The 16994-nt window shown below is 40.9% G+C and overlaps 1 protein-coding gene across 2 annotated transcripts in view; it reads right to left on the bottom strand.

Moving 5' to 3' along the window:
- Window positions 1-16994, bottom strand: part of GAP43 (growth associated protein 43) — a 125010-nt gene that overhangs the window by 92998 nt on the left and 15018 nt on the right. Inside the window, exon 1 of one of the 2 annotated variants that reach the window (XM_015086333.3) lies at window positions 6553-6705. The exons of the other annotated variant lie outside the window; for it this stretch is intronic. Coding sequence (XP_014941819.1) covers window positions 6553-6582 — 30 coding nt within the window. The 5' untranslated portion in view covers window positions 6583-6705. Of the gene's footprint in view, window positions 1-6552; window positions 6706-16994 lie in introns of those variants that run through there. 2 annotated transcript variants of the gene reach the window in all.

Here is a 16994-nt window from a genome sequence, read left to right as displayed (position 1 = left end):
GGCCAACACTACATGTACTTTTGGAAGTTTGTGTATCAATGAAATAAATCAACTAAGTCATCAAGAGATTGAGTCAACATGTGTAAGTAAGCACTGTGGGGTCCTAAAGGAAGGATACTTGAAGATCCAAGATTGGTAACCATATGTCTAACCTGGCACTATGCTAACCTCAGAGGGTGGACTAGTTTGCTGGGCTGGTGGTGGAAAAGGAGACAGAAGGGAGGTTTTCAAATAGTAACAGTTATAGTAGTTTGGAGAATTGCAATATAAATGGGCTCATTTTGTGCCTGCTTTCATTAAAAACTGATGGTTGTGCTACGTATAGGTTAATACTAAGAATCAATGATGATTAGCTTCACCTTAAAATTGGATGCCAATAGATTAAACAAAAATCTACTAGTGGTTCCATCCATTTAGATATGCCACAATTTGTGGAAAGTTTGTAAGCCTGGTTTTGTATTAATTTAGGAAACATACAATGCACTGATAAAACCAGTTACTGTATGTGTCAAACACTGTGATAGGCCTGGAAGTAGAGAAAGAATTAAGACTCCATCCAAGCAGCTCACAGTAGAGATGACAGTTTGGGAAAAAAAAAAAAAACAAATGCTATGTAGTAAAACAGGTGATATGATTGTGATGTTATAAAATATAGCATAGTCACAAATAAAGTGGAACTTAGGAAGATCAAGAATGGCTTCAAAGAGCTAACTCTGACAGAGGAAATGTGAATTTTCCAGGCAGGGAGAAAGTGTCATGTCAGTATGTGCAAAGGCACCAAGGCCTGAAATGCTGACGTGGTGTCATAAGGTGTGAGCAGGTATTTGAGGATGTCATTGGAAAGGTAGGCAAGATGGGGGCGCCTGGGTGGCTCAGTCGGTTGAACGTCCGACTGGCTCAGGTCATGATCTCACGGTCTGTGAGTTCGAGCCTCGCGTTGGGCTCTGTGCTGACAGCTCAGAGCCTGGAGCCTGCTTCGGATTTTGTGTCTCCCTCTTTCTCTGCCCCTCCCCTGCTCATGCTCTGTCTCTCTCTCTGTCAAAAATAAATAAACATTAAAAAAAATTTTTTTTAAATAAAAAAAAAAAAAAGAAAGGTAGGCAAGACTAGATCATGTCATCCATGTTGAGGACTTTATATTTTAGTTTACAGTTAACAAGGGACTACTGGTGTATTTCAACAAGGAAAATAAAATGACCAGATTTGCATTAGTTAAAGATTAAGTGTGGTGTTCTATGCAAGAAGAATTGGAGGAGACCAAGAGGGAGATAGGAAGTCTATGCAAGAAGCTATTGCCTTGGTCCAGATGAGAGGTAATGAAAGTCAGAACCAGGTTATTTGTGGTGGAGTTGAAAAGCAGAGGATGGATTCAGAAGCTTTTTACATAGAATCAAAAAATTTATTATCTGGATGTGAGGATTGATAGAACGGACTGCCTCCAAGATTTCTCCCAGGTTCCTAGAACTCAGAAGCTGAATAGAAGTTATTATAGCATAAAAGTAGGAATCTACAGGAAGACTAAGTGGTACAACATAGAAGATACTGAGACTGGTTCTGTACATTATTGCGGGTGTCTGGAAATACCTAGACCTAGTGATATCCATGGATTAGGTGCTGAGGAAAGATATCTATAGTCTACAGATTTGGAAATCACCCAGTGGTTAAAACTCCCAACATGGATGACATCACCTAATGTATCAATGGATGTGTCAATTAGTGTGTCGATGGATGCCATCTACTGGATCAAGATCATTAACCAGAAGATAATTGATATTTGGGGGGAAGAGAGTGAAAAAGCCAGCAAGAAGACTGAGAAAAGCTTATCTGAGAGGGAGGAGAGCCAGGGTAGCTGCCAGGGGAGAAAGGTGAGGAATTTCAGGAAGAGGAAGGGACCACAATACAAAATACCAAAGAGATATCAAGTAAGATGGAAACTGAAGAGTCACTTTTTGTGGTGTCTTTTTCAGAATATGAAAACAGAAGCTATATTAAAGTAAATGGAATAAGAAATGAGGAGTGATGAAGAAGAGGAATCACCCATGACCAGAAGGAACTGTTCGCTAACAATAGGCACACAACAATCCTGACAAACTGGCAATTCCAAGCCAAGAGTCAACATCACAAAACTTGGAGAGAAAATTTTCTCACTTTTGTATTGATTTTGTCTTCACGTGAGTTTGGTTTAATCCCTACAGATACTCTTTAGGGTCAGGAAGTCGGGTTTTTGTTAGTTTGGTTTTATTTTTTATTTTTTAGACTCCATCTCATAGGAAGAAACTGAAGCTCAATATTATGTGATTCATTCAAGATCACAGAATCATTAATTGGCATACACTGAGGACTCTCAGCACAGTGCTCTTCCCAACACCTCAGAGAATGTTAAGCAGACTTCAATACAATTTTGCGGAGGCAACCTGACCACACTTCAAAAGGGAGAGCTGCCCATAATCACTTTTTTTGCTGGACAACAGACACGTTTGGCTGCCTGAAGGCTTCTATGATAGCTAATAAGGAAGTGAATAATTAAATGCTGTATCTTCTCTTGAGATGACCTGCTACGTGCATCATTTGAAATGTTCCTTTAATATTAGAGGAAGATTTTAGACTTATCTTACTCTGTCAATGAGAACAAGGGAACATTTGGTTAATATATATATATGCTCTACTGTTGACTGATAGAACCCCCCCCAACACCCCCCCCCCCCACCTTCTTTATGAAGCCAGGTAAAACTGAAGTCTGTGGATTAATCAGCCCCAGGCACAACACTGACAATTTCACCATGATGGAGGCAAAGGGAGACCCTAAGCCACTCTCCCTCTCTGAACAGGAGCTCTGCCCTTTCGAATAAAACATGAAAGGAGGTTTCTGTAGTTTTGCCAACTCAGCAAGAGAGAAAATTAACCCTACATTTTCTTATCCCAATTGCCTCCGCATGGGTGTGGAGGGGGGGACCTGAGTTGCAGGCTTACAGCCTAAGGGCACAGGGCTCATTGTGAATGCACTCTGGCATGGGCTAGAAGGAATTAGAGTCACCAGATATGAACTCATTTCTAGATTTACCATGAATTTTCTAAGGTTCCCTGCAAGTCCAGATAATTTGGCAGGAAAAAAAAAATGTCCTTAAATGATTGCTTCTTCTGTTTAAATTTGGATATGTGTGATAGAAATCACCATTAAAAAAAAAAAACAGTTTCAATTATATTAAGTAGAATGCCTCCATTTAATTAATTCACTTAGTCCCTGGGTGACACTGGGTGTGGCTCAGTGAGATTTAGGAGGAATCCAATTTATCACTAGGAGGAAGCGTCTGCACCAAGCGGCAAGGCGGCATCCTTCCACACCTTTCCAGCACTGCAAGGGAAAGGCGCAGTGAGGCTGGAATTCCAAACCACAGCTCACACTCTCTCAGATAAGATTTATTTGTTTTACGAGGAAAAAAGCAGATGTTGGTGGGGTTGAGAGGTGGGGGCCGGGGGTGGGGCTACTTGCTTGCCCCGGTATTCTTTACACTTAGATTGCAATTTAAAATCCTTATTTTTAAACAAAGGAAACACCTCAGTTCTCTGGCTTTGTGGACTCAGATCCCGTCTTGCAAGTTTTTCATCATCTGCAATATGCGTGGTAATTCAGCTATTTAAAGTTGGCCCCAAGATATTTGAAAATCACAAACCAATACAATCTCCAGGATTCTTTTATTTTATTCCTCCTCTGTCCACTCCTTTACCATCCTCTCATTGTCGCCCCATTCCCATTCTCTTCCTGCTCTAATATTCCAGAGTGGTAATTAATGGCTAATAAAGATCATTTACGCTTTCCTCTCACCCACTGGCCATGTATTACAACTCAGAAATCCAAGATTGCTTCTTTATGCGGCTCAAGTGGAAGAGGAAGGAAGTGCAATCCCTCTACCCCCTCCCACGTTTCTGCTGGATTTCATGGGTGTGGCAGAGTTTAGACCTTTGCAGGTTTTTGCCCTTGTTTTATTCCCTGTTAAGAACGAGGATGATGAATAGATGGCAGAAGGATAAACACAATCAGGTTCTGCCTTGAATGATATAGGATCATTTCACGCACAAGCAGGAAACCTGTGTGAGACTTAAGTACTCACGCTATATAAATGCCAGTCAATGTAGTATGGAGCCCACGCCCTGAATACACCATTTCCTTCTGTCTGATTTAATGGTACCCTAAATACTGACTTACGTGAATGATACACAACAGTACTCAAGAGGGCACATGACCATTTCACACAGAAGTACACATGTATGAAATGCATGGGTAAATACAATATCTATACCTTTCATTTTCTCTCTCGAATATGAATTATGCTAAGACACATGCGGGCATGTGGAATCTATACAGAGTACATGCATGACTGTTGTACATGGAGTATGCGGATGCTACACGCATTTACATGCGAATTTCTACAACTCCCTAAACACACAATTTCAGCTTTATCACTCTGCACATCCCAGTGAATGCTTGGGGCTGTTAGTGAGATAGAACCCAAGTAAAGGCAGCTGTCCCCTTTTTGGGAAGGGAATTCTTTTAGCTTCAATTCCCTTTCTAAAATTATACTTGGTTTCCTTTGTTGAAGGGGGTGTGTGTATACTTGTATGTGTATACATACGGTGGCAAAAAGTTATAAACCAGTACATTTTTCTATCTGAAATTAAAGCTTTTCTAATGAATAGCATTGGCTTCCTTAGGGCTCCGCCTTCCTAAATTTTATTTCCTCAGCTCACCAGTGGGGTAACCTCAGAACCTTTCCTTGACAGTGTGCTTAACCCAGCCACCTGTATCTATTGCATTTATGTATTAGAATGAAGGAAGACAAGGAAAGGAAATGTCCTGGTTTGAAAAATGAGCCAATGGAGGCATCAATCTCTGGAACCACAGAACATTTTAGGAAAGTGGTGCATGTAAGACTCTCATGCTTTTCTTCAAACACTCCTATAGGATCCACACACAAAACCCCTGGGGTACCTGCTTTATTTATTTATTTATTTATTTATTTATTTACTTATTTAACTTATTTTCCCCATGCCTCTCCACCCTCTGCACCCACTGATCTGCTCTTCTGCTTGTTTCCCTTCCCCTCCCTCTTCCTTCTCCATCCTTATCACCCCCCACCCCTCCTTCCAGGGCGATGGCTAAATGTGCAAAGCTGGCAGGCTGTTTCGTCTCCACTCCCCTCCACCCCCTTCGGATTCAGCGAGTGTATTACAACTTGCCCAATACCCAATACCTGTACAGGAATAATGCCCAAATCCTATCTCTTGCACCCCACCCCTAAGGCAATCAACCTGCAAAGGGCTTTTTTGACCCAGACGGCCTCCCTTCCCACGAGTATGCACACACACGCGCGCACACACACTTCCCCACACCTCACACCCATTTTTTTTTTCTTTCACCTTCGCCAAAATCACTCAAACACGTTCCAATAAATGTTTGAAAGCTTCATTTGAAGAATGCCAGGGCACTGCCGGTTGCTGCGGAATACTGAACTCGTCATTCCTCCCCACCTTCAGCCCAATCAAGTTTCTAAAATGCCTTTCAAGAAATAAGTGAGCAATTTGCCATAGAAGAGAAACCTGGGTAGTGGGGGAGGGAACGAGGGGACTCGGATTCTCGCTAATCCCGTCTGTGTCCCTCTTCCTGATGAAAATGAGTCACCATGCTTATTATCCAAAATGTGAGCCCGTCTCCGATCACTGACAACCCCAGGAAAGATGCAAGGGAAGGGAGAAGGGAAAAGACCTGATTTCCAACAGGTAATACTCGGCTCGTCTTTCCCATCCCACCGCAGCCCAAAGCTCCTAGGGGCGTGGTCCACCCTCTCCTCCGACCAGCTGGTGCACAATCGGCTACCGATCTTGGGAAGGGGATTTTCCCCTTCCACACGGCCAATTTCCCTCACAGCCCCAGTCGTCTTTAGCTTCTCTTAAAAAAAAAAAAAAAAAAAAAAAAAAATCTCAAACCACAGTTTCATTCATTCATTGAAAAATAAATAAATAAACCCTTCCCATGTTTTTCCATTAATACCTGCGCCCATTTGAAGCTCCTGCATGGACGAAATAAGGCTTCTTCCGCAGCACATGTGAGAAAATTGTACGACAGAACAAGCAACACTTATTACTGAATATTTTTCCTTCACCCCGCTTTTTTGCAAATAATTTAAAGGACTGCCTCCCCATCTTGTAGGTAGAGTCCACATCTTCTCCCCACACCCCTCTCTATATCCACACCCGCAAAACCAGAGACCTAAAACGCTGAACATTCACTAAGAGCCCCCAAAATCTTATTTCTAGCCAAACAGGCATCTTTTTTTCTAACCTCATCCTAATTAGTAGCAGCGTTCCCAGACCAGAGCATGAAAGACAGTCTGGAATAAAAGCTGGGATGCAACCATCAGTTACCATATGCTAAGGAAACGCGGGCACCATGGCCAGAGCACAAGCAGTTAAAATATTTTTTCCCCCTGCTTTTACAGGGAAATATTGCAGTCTGGTAATTTCACAACAGCAAGAAGTAAAAATCTTTAGCTCTACCTGTTTGGTTCTTCTCATACAGCACAGCATGGTTGTATCGTCCCTTGCCTTCTTCCTGCCTTCTCTCCTTCCTCCTCTCTCTTTCTTATTCCCCCCCTCTCCACCTCTTTTCTGCTCGCTTGCTCACTCGCTCTCTCGCGCTAGCGCGCTCTCCCTCTCCCTCCCTCCCTCCCTCTCTCTCTCTCCCTCACACACACCAGGGCAGTTAGCAGCAACTGTAAGGTCCACAGCTACTGCTCAACGCACATGCTCGCTCGCTCTCTCTCCCTCTCCCTCGCCGGCTCTCTCCTTTGCCCTCTCTTCCCCTCTTTTCTCCCCTTTCCCCCGTCTATCTGTCTTTTTCTTCCCTTTCTCTTTCTGAGAATTGTTCACTAGCTTTCAATGACTAATCACTTCCCCAGCCCCCACCCCCCTTCTAGACAGGCACCCCCCTCCCAGTCCCCTGCCAGCCTCATGAATATTTAAACATCTCCAATCTGGACCCAATTACCCACCGACTTTCCCACTGCATTGAGAGGATGGTGGGGTGGGGGTAGAGACGGATATTCCAGCCTGTTCTGGAGATTGGATGGAATGTGTTTTAGGGAAGAGGGGCTTGAGAAACGCTTGTATTTCTTTACTAACTCTTCTCTTTTCCGATATCATAAAAGCAAAGAACAGCTATTCCCAATGAGTAGTCAGGCCTGTTCCAATATAAGTTATATTTGCTATTTAGATTTTATGTACATTTAATAATGGTGAGGGTAAAGTTCTCTCAAAAAAAAAAATGAAACAATATGTAAATATCATACTGTATGTGTATGCTTCTCAGTATTCATATAATCTAAAATACATATATAAGCTTAAGTATGCACAAAAAAACATATCTTACAATATCCTTGAGAAATCCACATGAATATGTAGCATTTTAAACATTCTAAGCACTTGAGTTAAGAAATGATAACCAATGTTTAGGAATTAGCATCCGTATCTAAAATCACATGGTGGTTCTTTTCTGAATGCACTTACACCTGTTTGAAAATTGGAGTTTCAAAAATATTATAAAAAAGTGGGGGGGGCACGTGGGTGGCTCAGTTGGTTAAGCATCCAACTTTGACTCAGGTCATGATCTCACGGTTTGTGAGTTCAAGCCCTGCATCAGGCTCTGTGCTGACGGCTCAGAGCCTGGAGCCTGCTTTGGATTCTGTGTCTCCCTCTCTCCCTGCCCCTCCCCTGCTTGTGCTCTGTCTGTCTCTCAAAAATAAATAAATGTTAAAAAAAAATTTTTTTTAAAGAAAATTGGGGTTTCTTCTAATTTTACTAAAGAAGTAGAACACATTTGAAAAATAAGTCTGTGTAATATTAATGGTACCCAAAATGATAGTTTACAGTTTGGGCAAGAAGAATAAAAGTAAACTTAATTGTTATGAGAAAAAAAAAAAACACCTATATTGTGATGTCTATGTCTTCAATTCCTTCTATGGCCTTTCATAATTTGGTAGAGGAAAATATGACTTTAAGAAAAAGTATATACAAATTTTTAGATATATGGTACTGTGTGATCTTGAGAATGTTACTAAGCCTCTCTGTACCTAATTTTCTAATCTGTAAAACAGGAATTATAATGCCAACAAGTTGTGAGTACCAAATAATATAATGTACATAAAGCATACATTGGAATGGAGCCATTCTTAATACATAGTAACTTTACCTTAGAGACTGTACTTTTCTGAAGTTTTGGTGGCATTTTTAAGTGAATATCTCAAGGAACTTTTCAAACTATTTCTTGTTGTTCATTAGTGATGACAAAGATCCCCAATAAAACACCTCATATTCTTTCCAGTCTCTCCTAGACACAACTTTACTTAGTAGATTTCAACCAGACAGCTTATTATCATACATATTATTGGGATTACTGAGCTTAATAGGTGCTTAATACATTTTTACAAAATTCAAGATACATCCATCTCAGAATGGACTATCATCAAGAGATATTTAAGGGGTGATGGCTATAAAGTATCCCCAGAGGTCTTTCTGAGAATGATCTACTTCAAATCCAGCCTTACTTGTTCTTTTACTCGTATTTGCTTCTTAATTTTCATATTTTACAATATGAAACAATTCAATCCTGCGTTTAATATTTTTTTAAGTTTATTTATTTATTTTGAGAGAGAGAGAGCTTGAGTGTGGAAGGGGCAGAGAGGGAGAGAGAGAATCCCAAGCAGGCTCTGCATTGTCAGCACAGAGCCCAACATGAGGCTATTATCTCACAAACCGTGAGATGATTTCGTGAGCCAAAATCAAGAGTCGGGTGCTTGACCAACTAAGCCACCCAGGCACCCCTGAATTTAATATTTTTTAATGTAATAATGAGTCTAGTCAGGGTCAGCTTTCAAAAACAATGGATGTAATTGGTGAAGAGGGCAAAGAATGGGTAAGAAATGACTCCATCAGAGATATTCCAGTTGTGGGTGAGGACCACCCTACCTGCCTGCTGGGGACTAGAGATTAGAGATGAAAGGAAGCAGAGGAGGTGAAGACTGGGGGCAAAGGAGAAGAAATTGCTTCTTTTGGTGTTTAAATAGACACATGACTTCACTGATTAAGATCATTTTGTCAACTATGGCAACCTAGTTGGCCATAGAATGGGGCTAACTCCTATCCTTTTCAATCCACTCCCCTCTGCCTTCCCAATTATATCTTGTTTTTGGAAGCAACCTTGGAAACAACATGATATAATGAAGTCAAACAGAGCCTAGAGCTCAAAACCAGGCATAGGCATGGGTGAACTCTGTGAGTAAATACATTAAACCATCTTTTTTTTTTTTTTTTAATCTTTAATGTTTATTTTTGAGAGAGAGAGTGAGAGAGAGAGTGAGCAGGGAAGGAGCAGAGAGAGAGACAGCAGAATCTGAAGAAGGCTCCAGGCTCTGCACTGTCAGCACAGAGCCGGACATGGGGCTCAGACCCACGAACTATGAGATCATGACCTGAGCTGAAGTTGGACACTTAACCGACTGAGTCACCCAGGTTTACACCCAGGCTTTCATCTATTACCCAAAATGAGGTAGGTATGATCTTTAATCCCATTTTGATAGCGATACTAAAGCTAAGTGAATTAAGTACCTAGACTAGGTCACATGACTAATAAGAGGTAAAGCTTGGACTCCAAAACCCTCTTAACCACTAAGCTACATGGCATTCAGTGGTCCTCTATACCTCATTACCTCTGGTCCTGAGGGAATTAGATGATGCAGTGGAAGTTTTTGTGGTGAAATGAAATCAGCATTGTGCAAGGTCCACCTAACAGTCCCAGCCCTTGCCTTAAGACCCATGGAGGACAAGCTGATACCCTCATCCAACGGGAAGCCCTCTGTGTACTTCTGACCAAATATCACATATTTCAACCACTCTAAGGTGCCTCAATATTTAAGGTCCTCACCATTTCAAATACCACCCTTTGGACATACTACATTCAGTCAATGAGCCTCTAAAATTACTTTCCAGAAGGGAGCTCAAAATTCCAAATTTAGTTTAAATATTATGGAATCAATTCCAGTACATTTTTCCCCCCTGAGCAATGGAGGTTATAGGATGGTAAAAGAATGAGAAAGAGAAAAGCACACTGATCCGATCTTGGCAGACAGATGAATGATAAGATAAGGTAAGATAAGATGAGATGAGATGATGAGATGAGATGATGAGATGAGAGGAGATGAGATGAGATACCAGTATTGTCCTGATACCTACTAGTGTATTCAGTGGACCCACTAATCCTTATCCCCTTACAATCAATCCCAGTAAATGCCTAGGCTTAAGCCCCATGGTTAAACCTTATATAAATTTAATTAGCAGAATAACTAATGAGACTGTCAGGTAACTTCCTAACTATAGGTTAGGCAGTAACATCATTCTAGAAAAGGGTGAAGAATGGTGGAGGACAGGTGCCAGTTCCATTCTCAGATCTCTTTGAACTTCATACTAAAGTGATACTGTTTTCATAATAAACCCAGAAGTCTCTGGGCTTTACTAAGGGCTTTGTCCAGCTGTATGCCATTTTAGGAATAGTACTGGCACTTGAGAGAAGAGTGTCAGTAATGTTCCTCTTTTTATTTTCCCTTTCAGGTGCTAATTTTTCTTAACTTTTAGTCTTAGCTTTTTACCTACTGTATTCTTTGGCTACAGCTGCCATAACAAAATATCACAAACTGAGTGGCTTAAACAATGGAAATTTATTTTCTCACAGTTCTGAAGGCTGGAAGTCCAAGATCAAGATGCCGGCAGGATTGGTTTCCTCTGAGGGCTCTACAGGAAGTATCTATTCCAGGCCTCTCTCCTTGGCTTGCAGAAGGCCACCCTCCTACTGCCTCTTTACATGGTTGTTCCTCTGTGCACGCAAATCCCTAATGTCCAAATTTCTTCTTAAAGGACATCAGTCATATTGGGTTAGAGCCCACTCATGTGACCTCATTTAACCTCAATTACCTCTTTAAAAGCCCTAGATCCAGGGGCGCCTGGGTGGCTCAGTCGGTTAAGCGTCCGACTTCAGCTCGGGTCACGATCTCACGGTCTGTGAGTTCAAGCCCCGCGTCAGGCTCTGGGCTGATGGCTCAGAGCCTGGAGCCTGCTTCCGATTCTGTGTCTCCCTCTCTCTCTGCCCCTCCCCCGTTCATGCTCTGTCTCTCTCTGTCCCCAAAATAAATAAACATTTAAAAAAAAAAAAAGCCCTAGATCCAAATACAGTCACATTCTGAGATACTGGGGGTTAGAGCTTCAACATATGTCTTTCGGAAAACACAGTTCAGCCCTTAACACCTAAATTCTCCTTTGGTACTTTTCCATATCATTTACTTATGCAACATTTTACTAAAACATCCCACCCTCAAGGAGATACACACATATGTGAAAAGTGAAACAAATGCTGACATGATTCAATGCCAAATGTGAGCTACAAGAATTTAGAACATGAGAGAAATCACGATAGGGTACACCTTTCATTTCATGATTAGGATTTGAAAAAGTACAGAAGACACAATGAGTTTTAGAGAAGGGAAAGAGGTTATGTTGGAAAAGGCAAAATGTACAAGTAATCACTGAATGATCAAGAGACTGTCAATATGCGGAAGAGGGGCAGTTGTAAAGGAGGGTAGAAAGAGTGAACCTTAGAAGGGCAGGTCACACTCAGATTGGGAACAGCCTTAAGGGTCGGGCAAAGGGGGTGTATTAGTGTCCTAGGGCGGCCATAACAAATTTCTGCAAACGTGGGGGCTTAAGACAACAGAAATTTATTCTTTCAAATTTCCGGGTGTCCAGATTTAGTGTTGGCAGGATTAGTTCCTTCTGGAGCCTCTGAAGGTGAGTCCATTCCATCACCTTCTCCTAGCCTCTGGTGGCTATGGCAGTCCTTGGCATTTCTTGGTCTGAAGATGCATCAGTCCACTCTGCCTCCATCATCACATGGGCTCCCTTCCCTCAGTCTCTGAGTCTTTCCCTCTTTTTATGAGTACACTTGTCATTGAATACAGGGTCCACTCTAAATCCAAGATGCTCTCATTTCAGGATCCTTAAATTGATTACATCTCCAAAGAGCCTTTATCCAAGTAAGACCACAGTCCTCGAACTGAGGGTTAGGGTTTAGACACAGATTTTTGAAGAACACAAGTCAACCTACCAGAGAGGATTAGACATAAGGTTTGTTACCGGAACAGTTTAGACAATGCCTATTGTAATATTGTATGGTATGGAATGGTGAGAAGGGTACACTGGGGCCTGGTGAGAGAATTACAGAATTGTTCTAATGCCTAGGTCAGGGAGGAAAGGTGGAGAGAAAGTGAACTGTCATTCACTGATTGCCCAGTATATTTCAGGTATCACATATTCTGTACTTTCCCATATTTTGTCTCATTCACCTCACAGAAGAATATCTTGGGGGAAGAGAAAAATGGAAGAACCAAAAGTGATTTGGACATTGGGCCCGGGCAGCCTGGAGAATGAAAATAGGAAATCCAGATGTGAGGAGGTCCAGAAAAAGGGCTGGTACTGTGAGGGAGGTGATGAGCCCATTTGGAAAGCATTCATTTTAAGGAAGCATTGAAAGGTTCAAGTGCATTGCAGGATCAGATTGTAAGAAAGAAGGTGCAAAAGGTGTCTGAGCCTGCCAAAGGTTTCCAGGCAGACACGGCTCCATCTGGTTCCAGGGAGAGGCCAGCCTCTATGAAATGATGTCACCATATTAATTAGGCTGATAGCATTTCAGTACTGCCTCACTGCCAGAATTCATCCTGCTTCTTGTGGACAAAGACCTGGATGGTTCTTAGGACCCTCTAAGTCTATCCATCTTTCCAAACATGCCTCAAATGTCCAGAGTTTCTCCAGCGCTCTGGGGACCATCTGAATCTGTGAGTAGCCAGGGAAATCTCAGGGAGGGAACCGTGTGCTGGTGGCACAGAAGACGAAAGGCATGTGGCCCATAAGCTAAGACTCAGTAACCATGCAGCTCACGAGGAAGTGTGATTGCCTGAGTGGACAAATCTAACTCAGTGGCTCGTGGAATGTGTTAAGCAGCCGATGTGAAAAATTCCATCAGGTTACACAAACCTCTACCACCAACACATAATCAGAGGCTGAAATGAGAGTTTCATTTGATTTGGTCATTGAAGGGACCACGGAACTTGCTACATACTTCTTCTCTATTGCCCCTGAAGTTTTGTGATAGCTTGTTTGCCAGCCTACCTCCTCCCTGTAATGCACATTCCTGGATGGCAAGCACCATGTCTTGGCCTTTTTAATTTGTTTCTGGTATTTCCAGCAGAAGCATAGGTGCGTTTTATGGGACCTAAAGCTTATATGATTTAGGGGAGATTTCTTTAAGAAAAAGAATACAAGTTAAGTATGAAAGTGGATATTTATTTATTTGAAAAAAGAAACCACACATCTCTGCCTGACACATCTATGCAATTTCTATGTTTTTGGCTACCTGTTCTTTGATCATCTCTTTATATAACAATGACTTTGTAATGTAATCTTCTAAAAGAGAATGGAAAGATAATCTAGTCCTTCCTCTCACACAGTTGATTGGATTTGTTTTTATTCTTGGCAGTTGGGGGTGCTTAAAACATGAGACCACATACAGAGGTACTTTCGGTAAAGGGTGCAAACAATAATGCAAAAACACAGGAATTCTGAGAAATTTCAGAGAAAAAATAGCATGATACATTTATAAATTGTGAATTATTAACTATGTGGCATTATCAAATTTATTCCTGTAAGGAATAAATTTGGTTTTGGTTAGGCTTTGGTGAAAACTGAATCTCTCACCTAAAATTTTATAGAGCTGACGATTGGAAAACTTTCCCACAGACGCGCTTTTGGTTCATGCATTTCAAATCTTGTTTCACATCTTTACCACATGACTCAGGAGCGATGTGATATAGGCCAAGTGATGTTTATATTTGAATTCAACCTCTGGCTTGGTACTTCAGGTTACCATGCCCAGTGAGCTGGCTCACTGTATTCCTTGCAGCCATAAATGGCTAGCAATAACTTACCTGTCCATAAAAGCTCCAAGAAGAAACCTAAATATATCCCATTAAACCCAATCTAAATGTAACACCAATACAACCACATCTTACCTGGTTCCCAGAACTGCCACTCAACACAACCTGATTGAGGGGATATGTTGCAAAGGGGAAACTTGAGTGGAAAGAGACACAAGTCTAATGGATTCTTATTAAAATATCTTACTATTTCTTATTTTATACAAATGTACAAACTTATGGCTCATGGCCCATGTAAGTGAGGTCCCCTAAAGCTTAAGCTGAATTAGCTTCTTTGTAAATTTGCTTCTCATTTCTAGTATTGATACAGAGCCATTAAGTCTTCAATAAATAGTTGTTAAATAAGAATATGAAGGAGGGAAAAAGGGAGAGAAGAAAGGGGGGAAAAAGGCAAGAAGGGAAAAAAAGAGAGGGAGGAAATATTCAAAAAATATTCGAACTAAATTTTAAACATTAACTTTAAGGATTCCCCAGTTGTTTTATTTTCTTTTATTTTTTTAAGTTTATGCATTTATTTTGAGAGTCAGAGCAAGCATGCAAGTGGGGATGGGGCAGAGAGAAAGGATCCCGAGCAAACTCCCTGCTGTCAGTGCAAAGCCCTTATGTGGGGCTCAATCTCACAAATCATGAGATCATTACCTGAGCCAAAATCAAGAGTCAGATGCTTAACTGAGCCACCCAGGTGCCCCAATCCCCAGTTGTTTTAATCTGCAATTGTTATTTTGTTCTACACAGACATGGCTGTTTTTCACCATCTCCGCTCACATCCTGAGTTTGTCCCACTCTAAACTTCCTTCTGGAGAAATAACAAAATGCAGCCTTCCTGGCAGGGTCCAGATAGGATACTCCCCATATGTGTTCCATTAAATGTTAATCTCCCACTATGTGGGGAATCAGAGAAGTGTCCTTCTCCAAAGACTATATAGCTAAACTCACCACCTTGTATTTTCTCCCATGTCTTGTGATACCTCTTTTACTATTTCCAATAGACTACAGAATTTTAGGAGGTGTGGTATACTATCCAATGTATAGTTGGACAGTAAGAGAAACTTCAGATATATAGCTTTATATTATTTAATTTGCTCATTTTGGCTTCAAGCATTGGTAGATTTCACTTAAACATTATTAATTTCAAACTTCATTCAAACAGCTCATCCTGTAATACAATCCCTTGGTTTATTTTTCTCCTTATTCCTTCTCCCCACTCCACCATGATTCTGTCAAGTCTAGAACTGAGCTTTTTTGCTTAAACAACTTTGATCCTTTTCCATCTGAAATCCAAGTCTACTCGTCTTTACATTAAAATTCTTCACAGTGAAGCCATCCAAAACATTGAGCGGCTAATGTACTCTGTCCACAGAATTTTCTTGAACAGACTTCCCCATTCTCTCTCCTTAAAACTCTGGGATATATATTTCCAACAATCTTCATCTGCTATTCCTTCAAATCCCTTATAGTACCTGTTAGATCCTCGAAAATTCTTCTGCTGATTATTTGGTTTTCTATTTCCAAGTCTCAATTCTTCCCTTCATCTCAAAGCCCTCAACTTCTCTAAAATTCAACAAAAAAAAAATTCCACCATTCATTTCTCAAAGATTCTTTGTTGTTTGAAATACACCTCTCTGAATTCTCCAGGCCAAATAGCACACCATCTACAACTGCACTGTACTTCAGTTCACACCATAGCCTCTTTAACCCACAAAAGGAGATTTACTACAAGAATATGATATTATATTCATATTATTTTATGTATATTTTAATACATTTATTTAGACTGTACAGCATTGAGCGTTTTTAATTCCTGAAATTGGAGCTCAAAAATGTCATCTCATCTATCTCTCTGCCACTAACTAATGACCCTAAAGTTTTGCTTACTTTTTTTTTTTTTTTTAAGATGGAGTCTCTCATTAAGGTTTTATCATCCTCATTCCTAGTGTCTGATATATTAGGAGTCTTTTCCCCTCATGTTAGCATATTGTCATCTTCTGGGGCCCTTCATCAGAGTGGATGTGTTTAATGGCCTGAAGAATAATGAGGATATGGGCCCTCTCTTAACAAATCTTCAAATAATCAGCTTCATAGAAATTGGGCTGTGCATGCCTCCAGTTATTTGCACTGTATGCTCCTGAACTTCAAAGATTCCAGAAGGTTTGGATGATACCTATGGGGTCATCTGGCCCAGGTCGCCATTTGATGTTACCAAATGTTAAAACATCCTGTGCTTGAAGGAAAACATGTTACTTCTAAACCTTTTCATTTTTGGGGGCACCTGGGTGGCTCAGTCAGTTGGGCATCTGACTTTGGCTCAGGTCATGATCTCACCATTCCTGAGTTGGAGACCTGCATCTGGCTCTGTGCTGACGGTTTGCCTGTTTCAGATTCTGTGTTTCCTTCTCTGTCTCTGTCCCTCCCCGTCTTGTGCTCTCTCTCTCTCTCTCTCAAAAATGAATAAACATTAGGAAAAAAATTTTTTTTAAACCTTTTCATTTTTTAACTTTTGACAATGTTTTGGACATTCTTTCCTATAAATACTGATATTTGTCTCCCTATAAGGTCCACCTGTTAATCTTGTTTGAATTCCCTTGGGCCGCTAAGGATAATATCTCTTTCACATACTATTTCAGCAAGGGCTTAACTACAACTTGCCCATACTCCCTGTCTTTTGGGTACCAAGTATCTCTTGAGCTATTTTTCATTTAACAATGTTTTGAGTCCTTCTGTTCTGGTTACTCTCCTGTCTCCTTTCAACATACAATTTATCCATATTCTTAAAATGTAGCATCCCTACCTACTAATTACACTTGAAGTGAGAAAGAAATAAGTCAGTGCCATAATTCTAGATGTTAAATATCAATCAGTACATCATGGAAGTGTAAAGGATCTCTGTGTGTGTCCCACCACACCATT

This window comes from Acinonyx jubatus, chromosome C2 (assembly GCF_027475565.1).
Source record: "Acinonyx jubatus isolate Ajub_Pintada_27869175 chromosome C2, VMU_Ajub_asm_v1.0, whole genome shotgun sequence".
Classification (NCBI taxonomy): Eukaryota; Metazoa; Chordata; class Mammalia; order Carnivora; family Felidae; genus Acinonyx; species Acinonyx jubatus.
The sequence above is the reverse complement of the archived record's forward strand: the minus strand, read 5'-3'. Positions and strand labels throughout refer to the sequence as shown.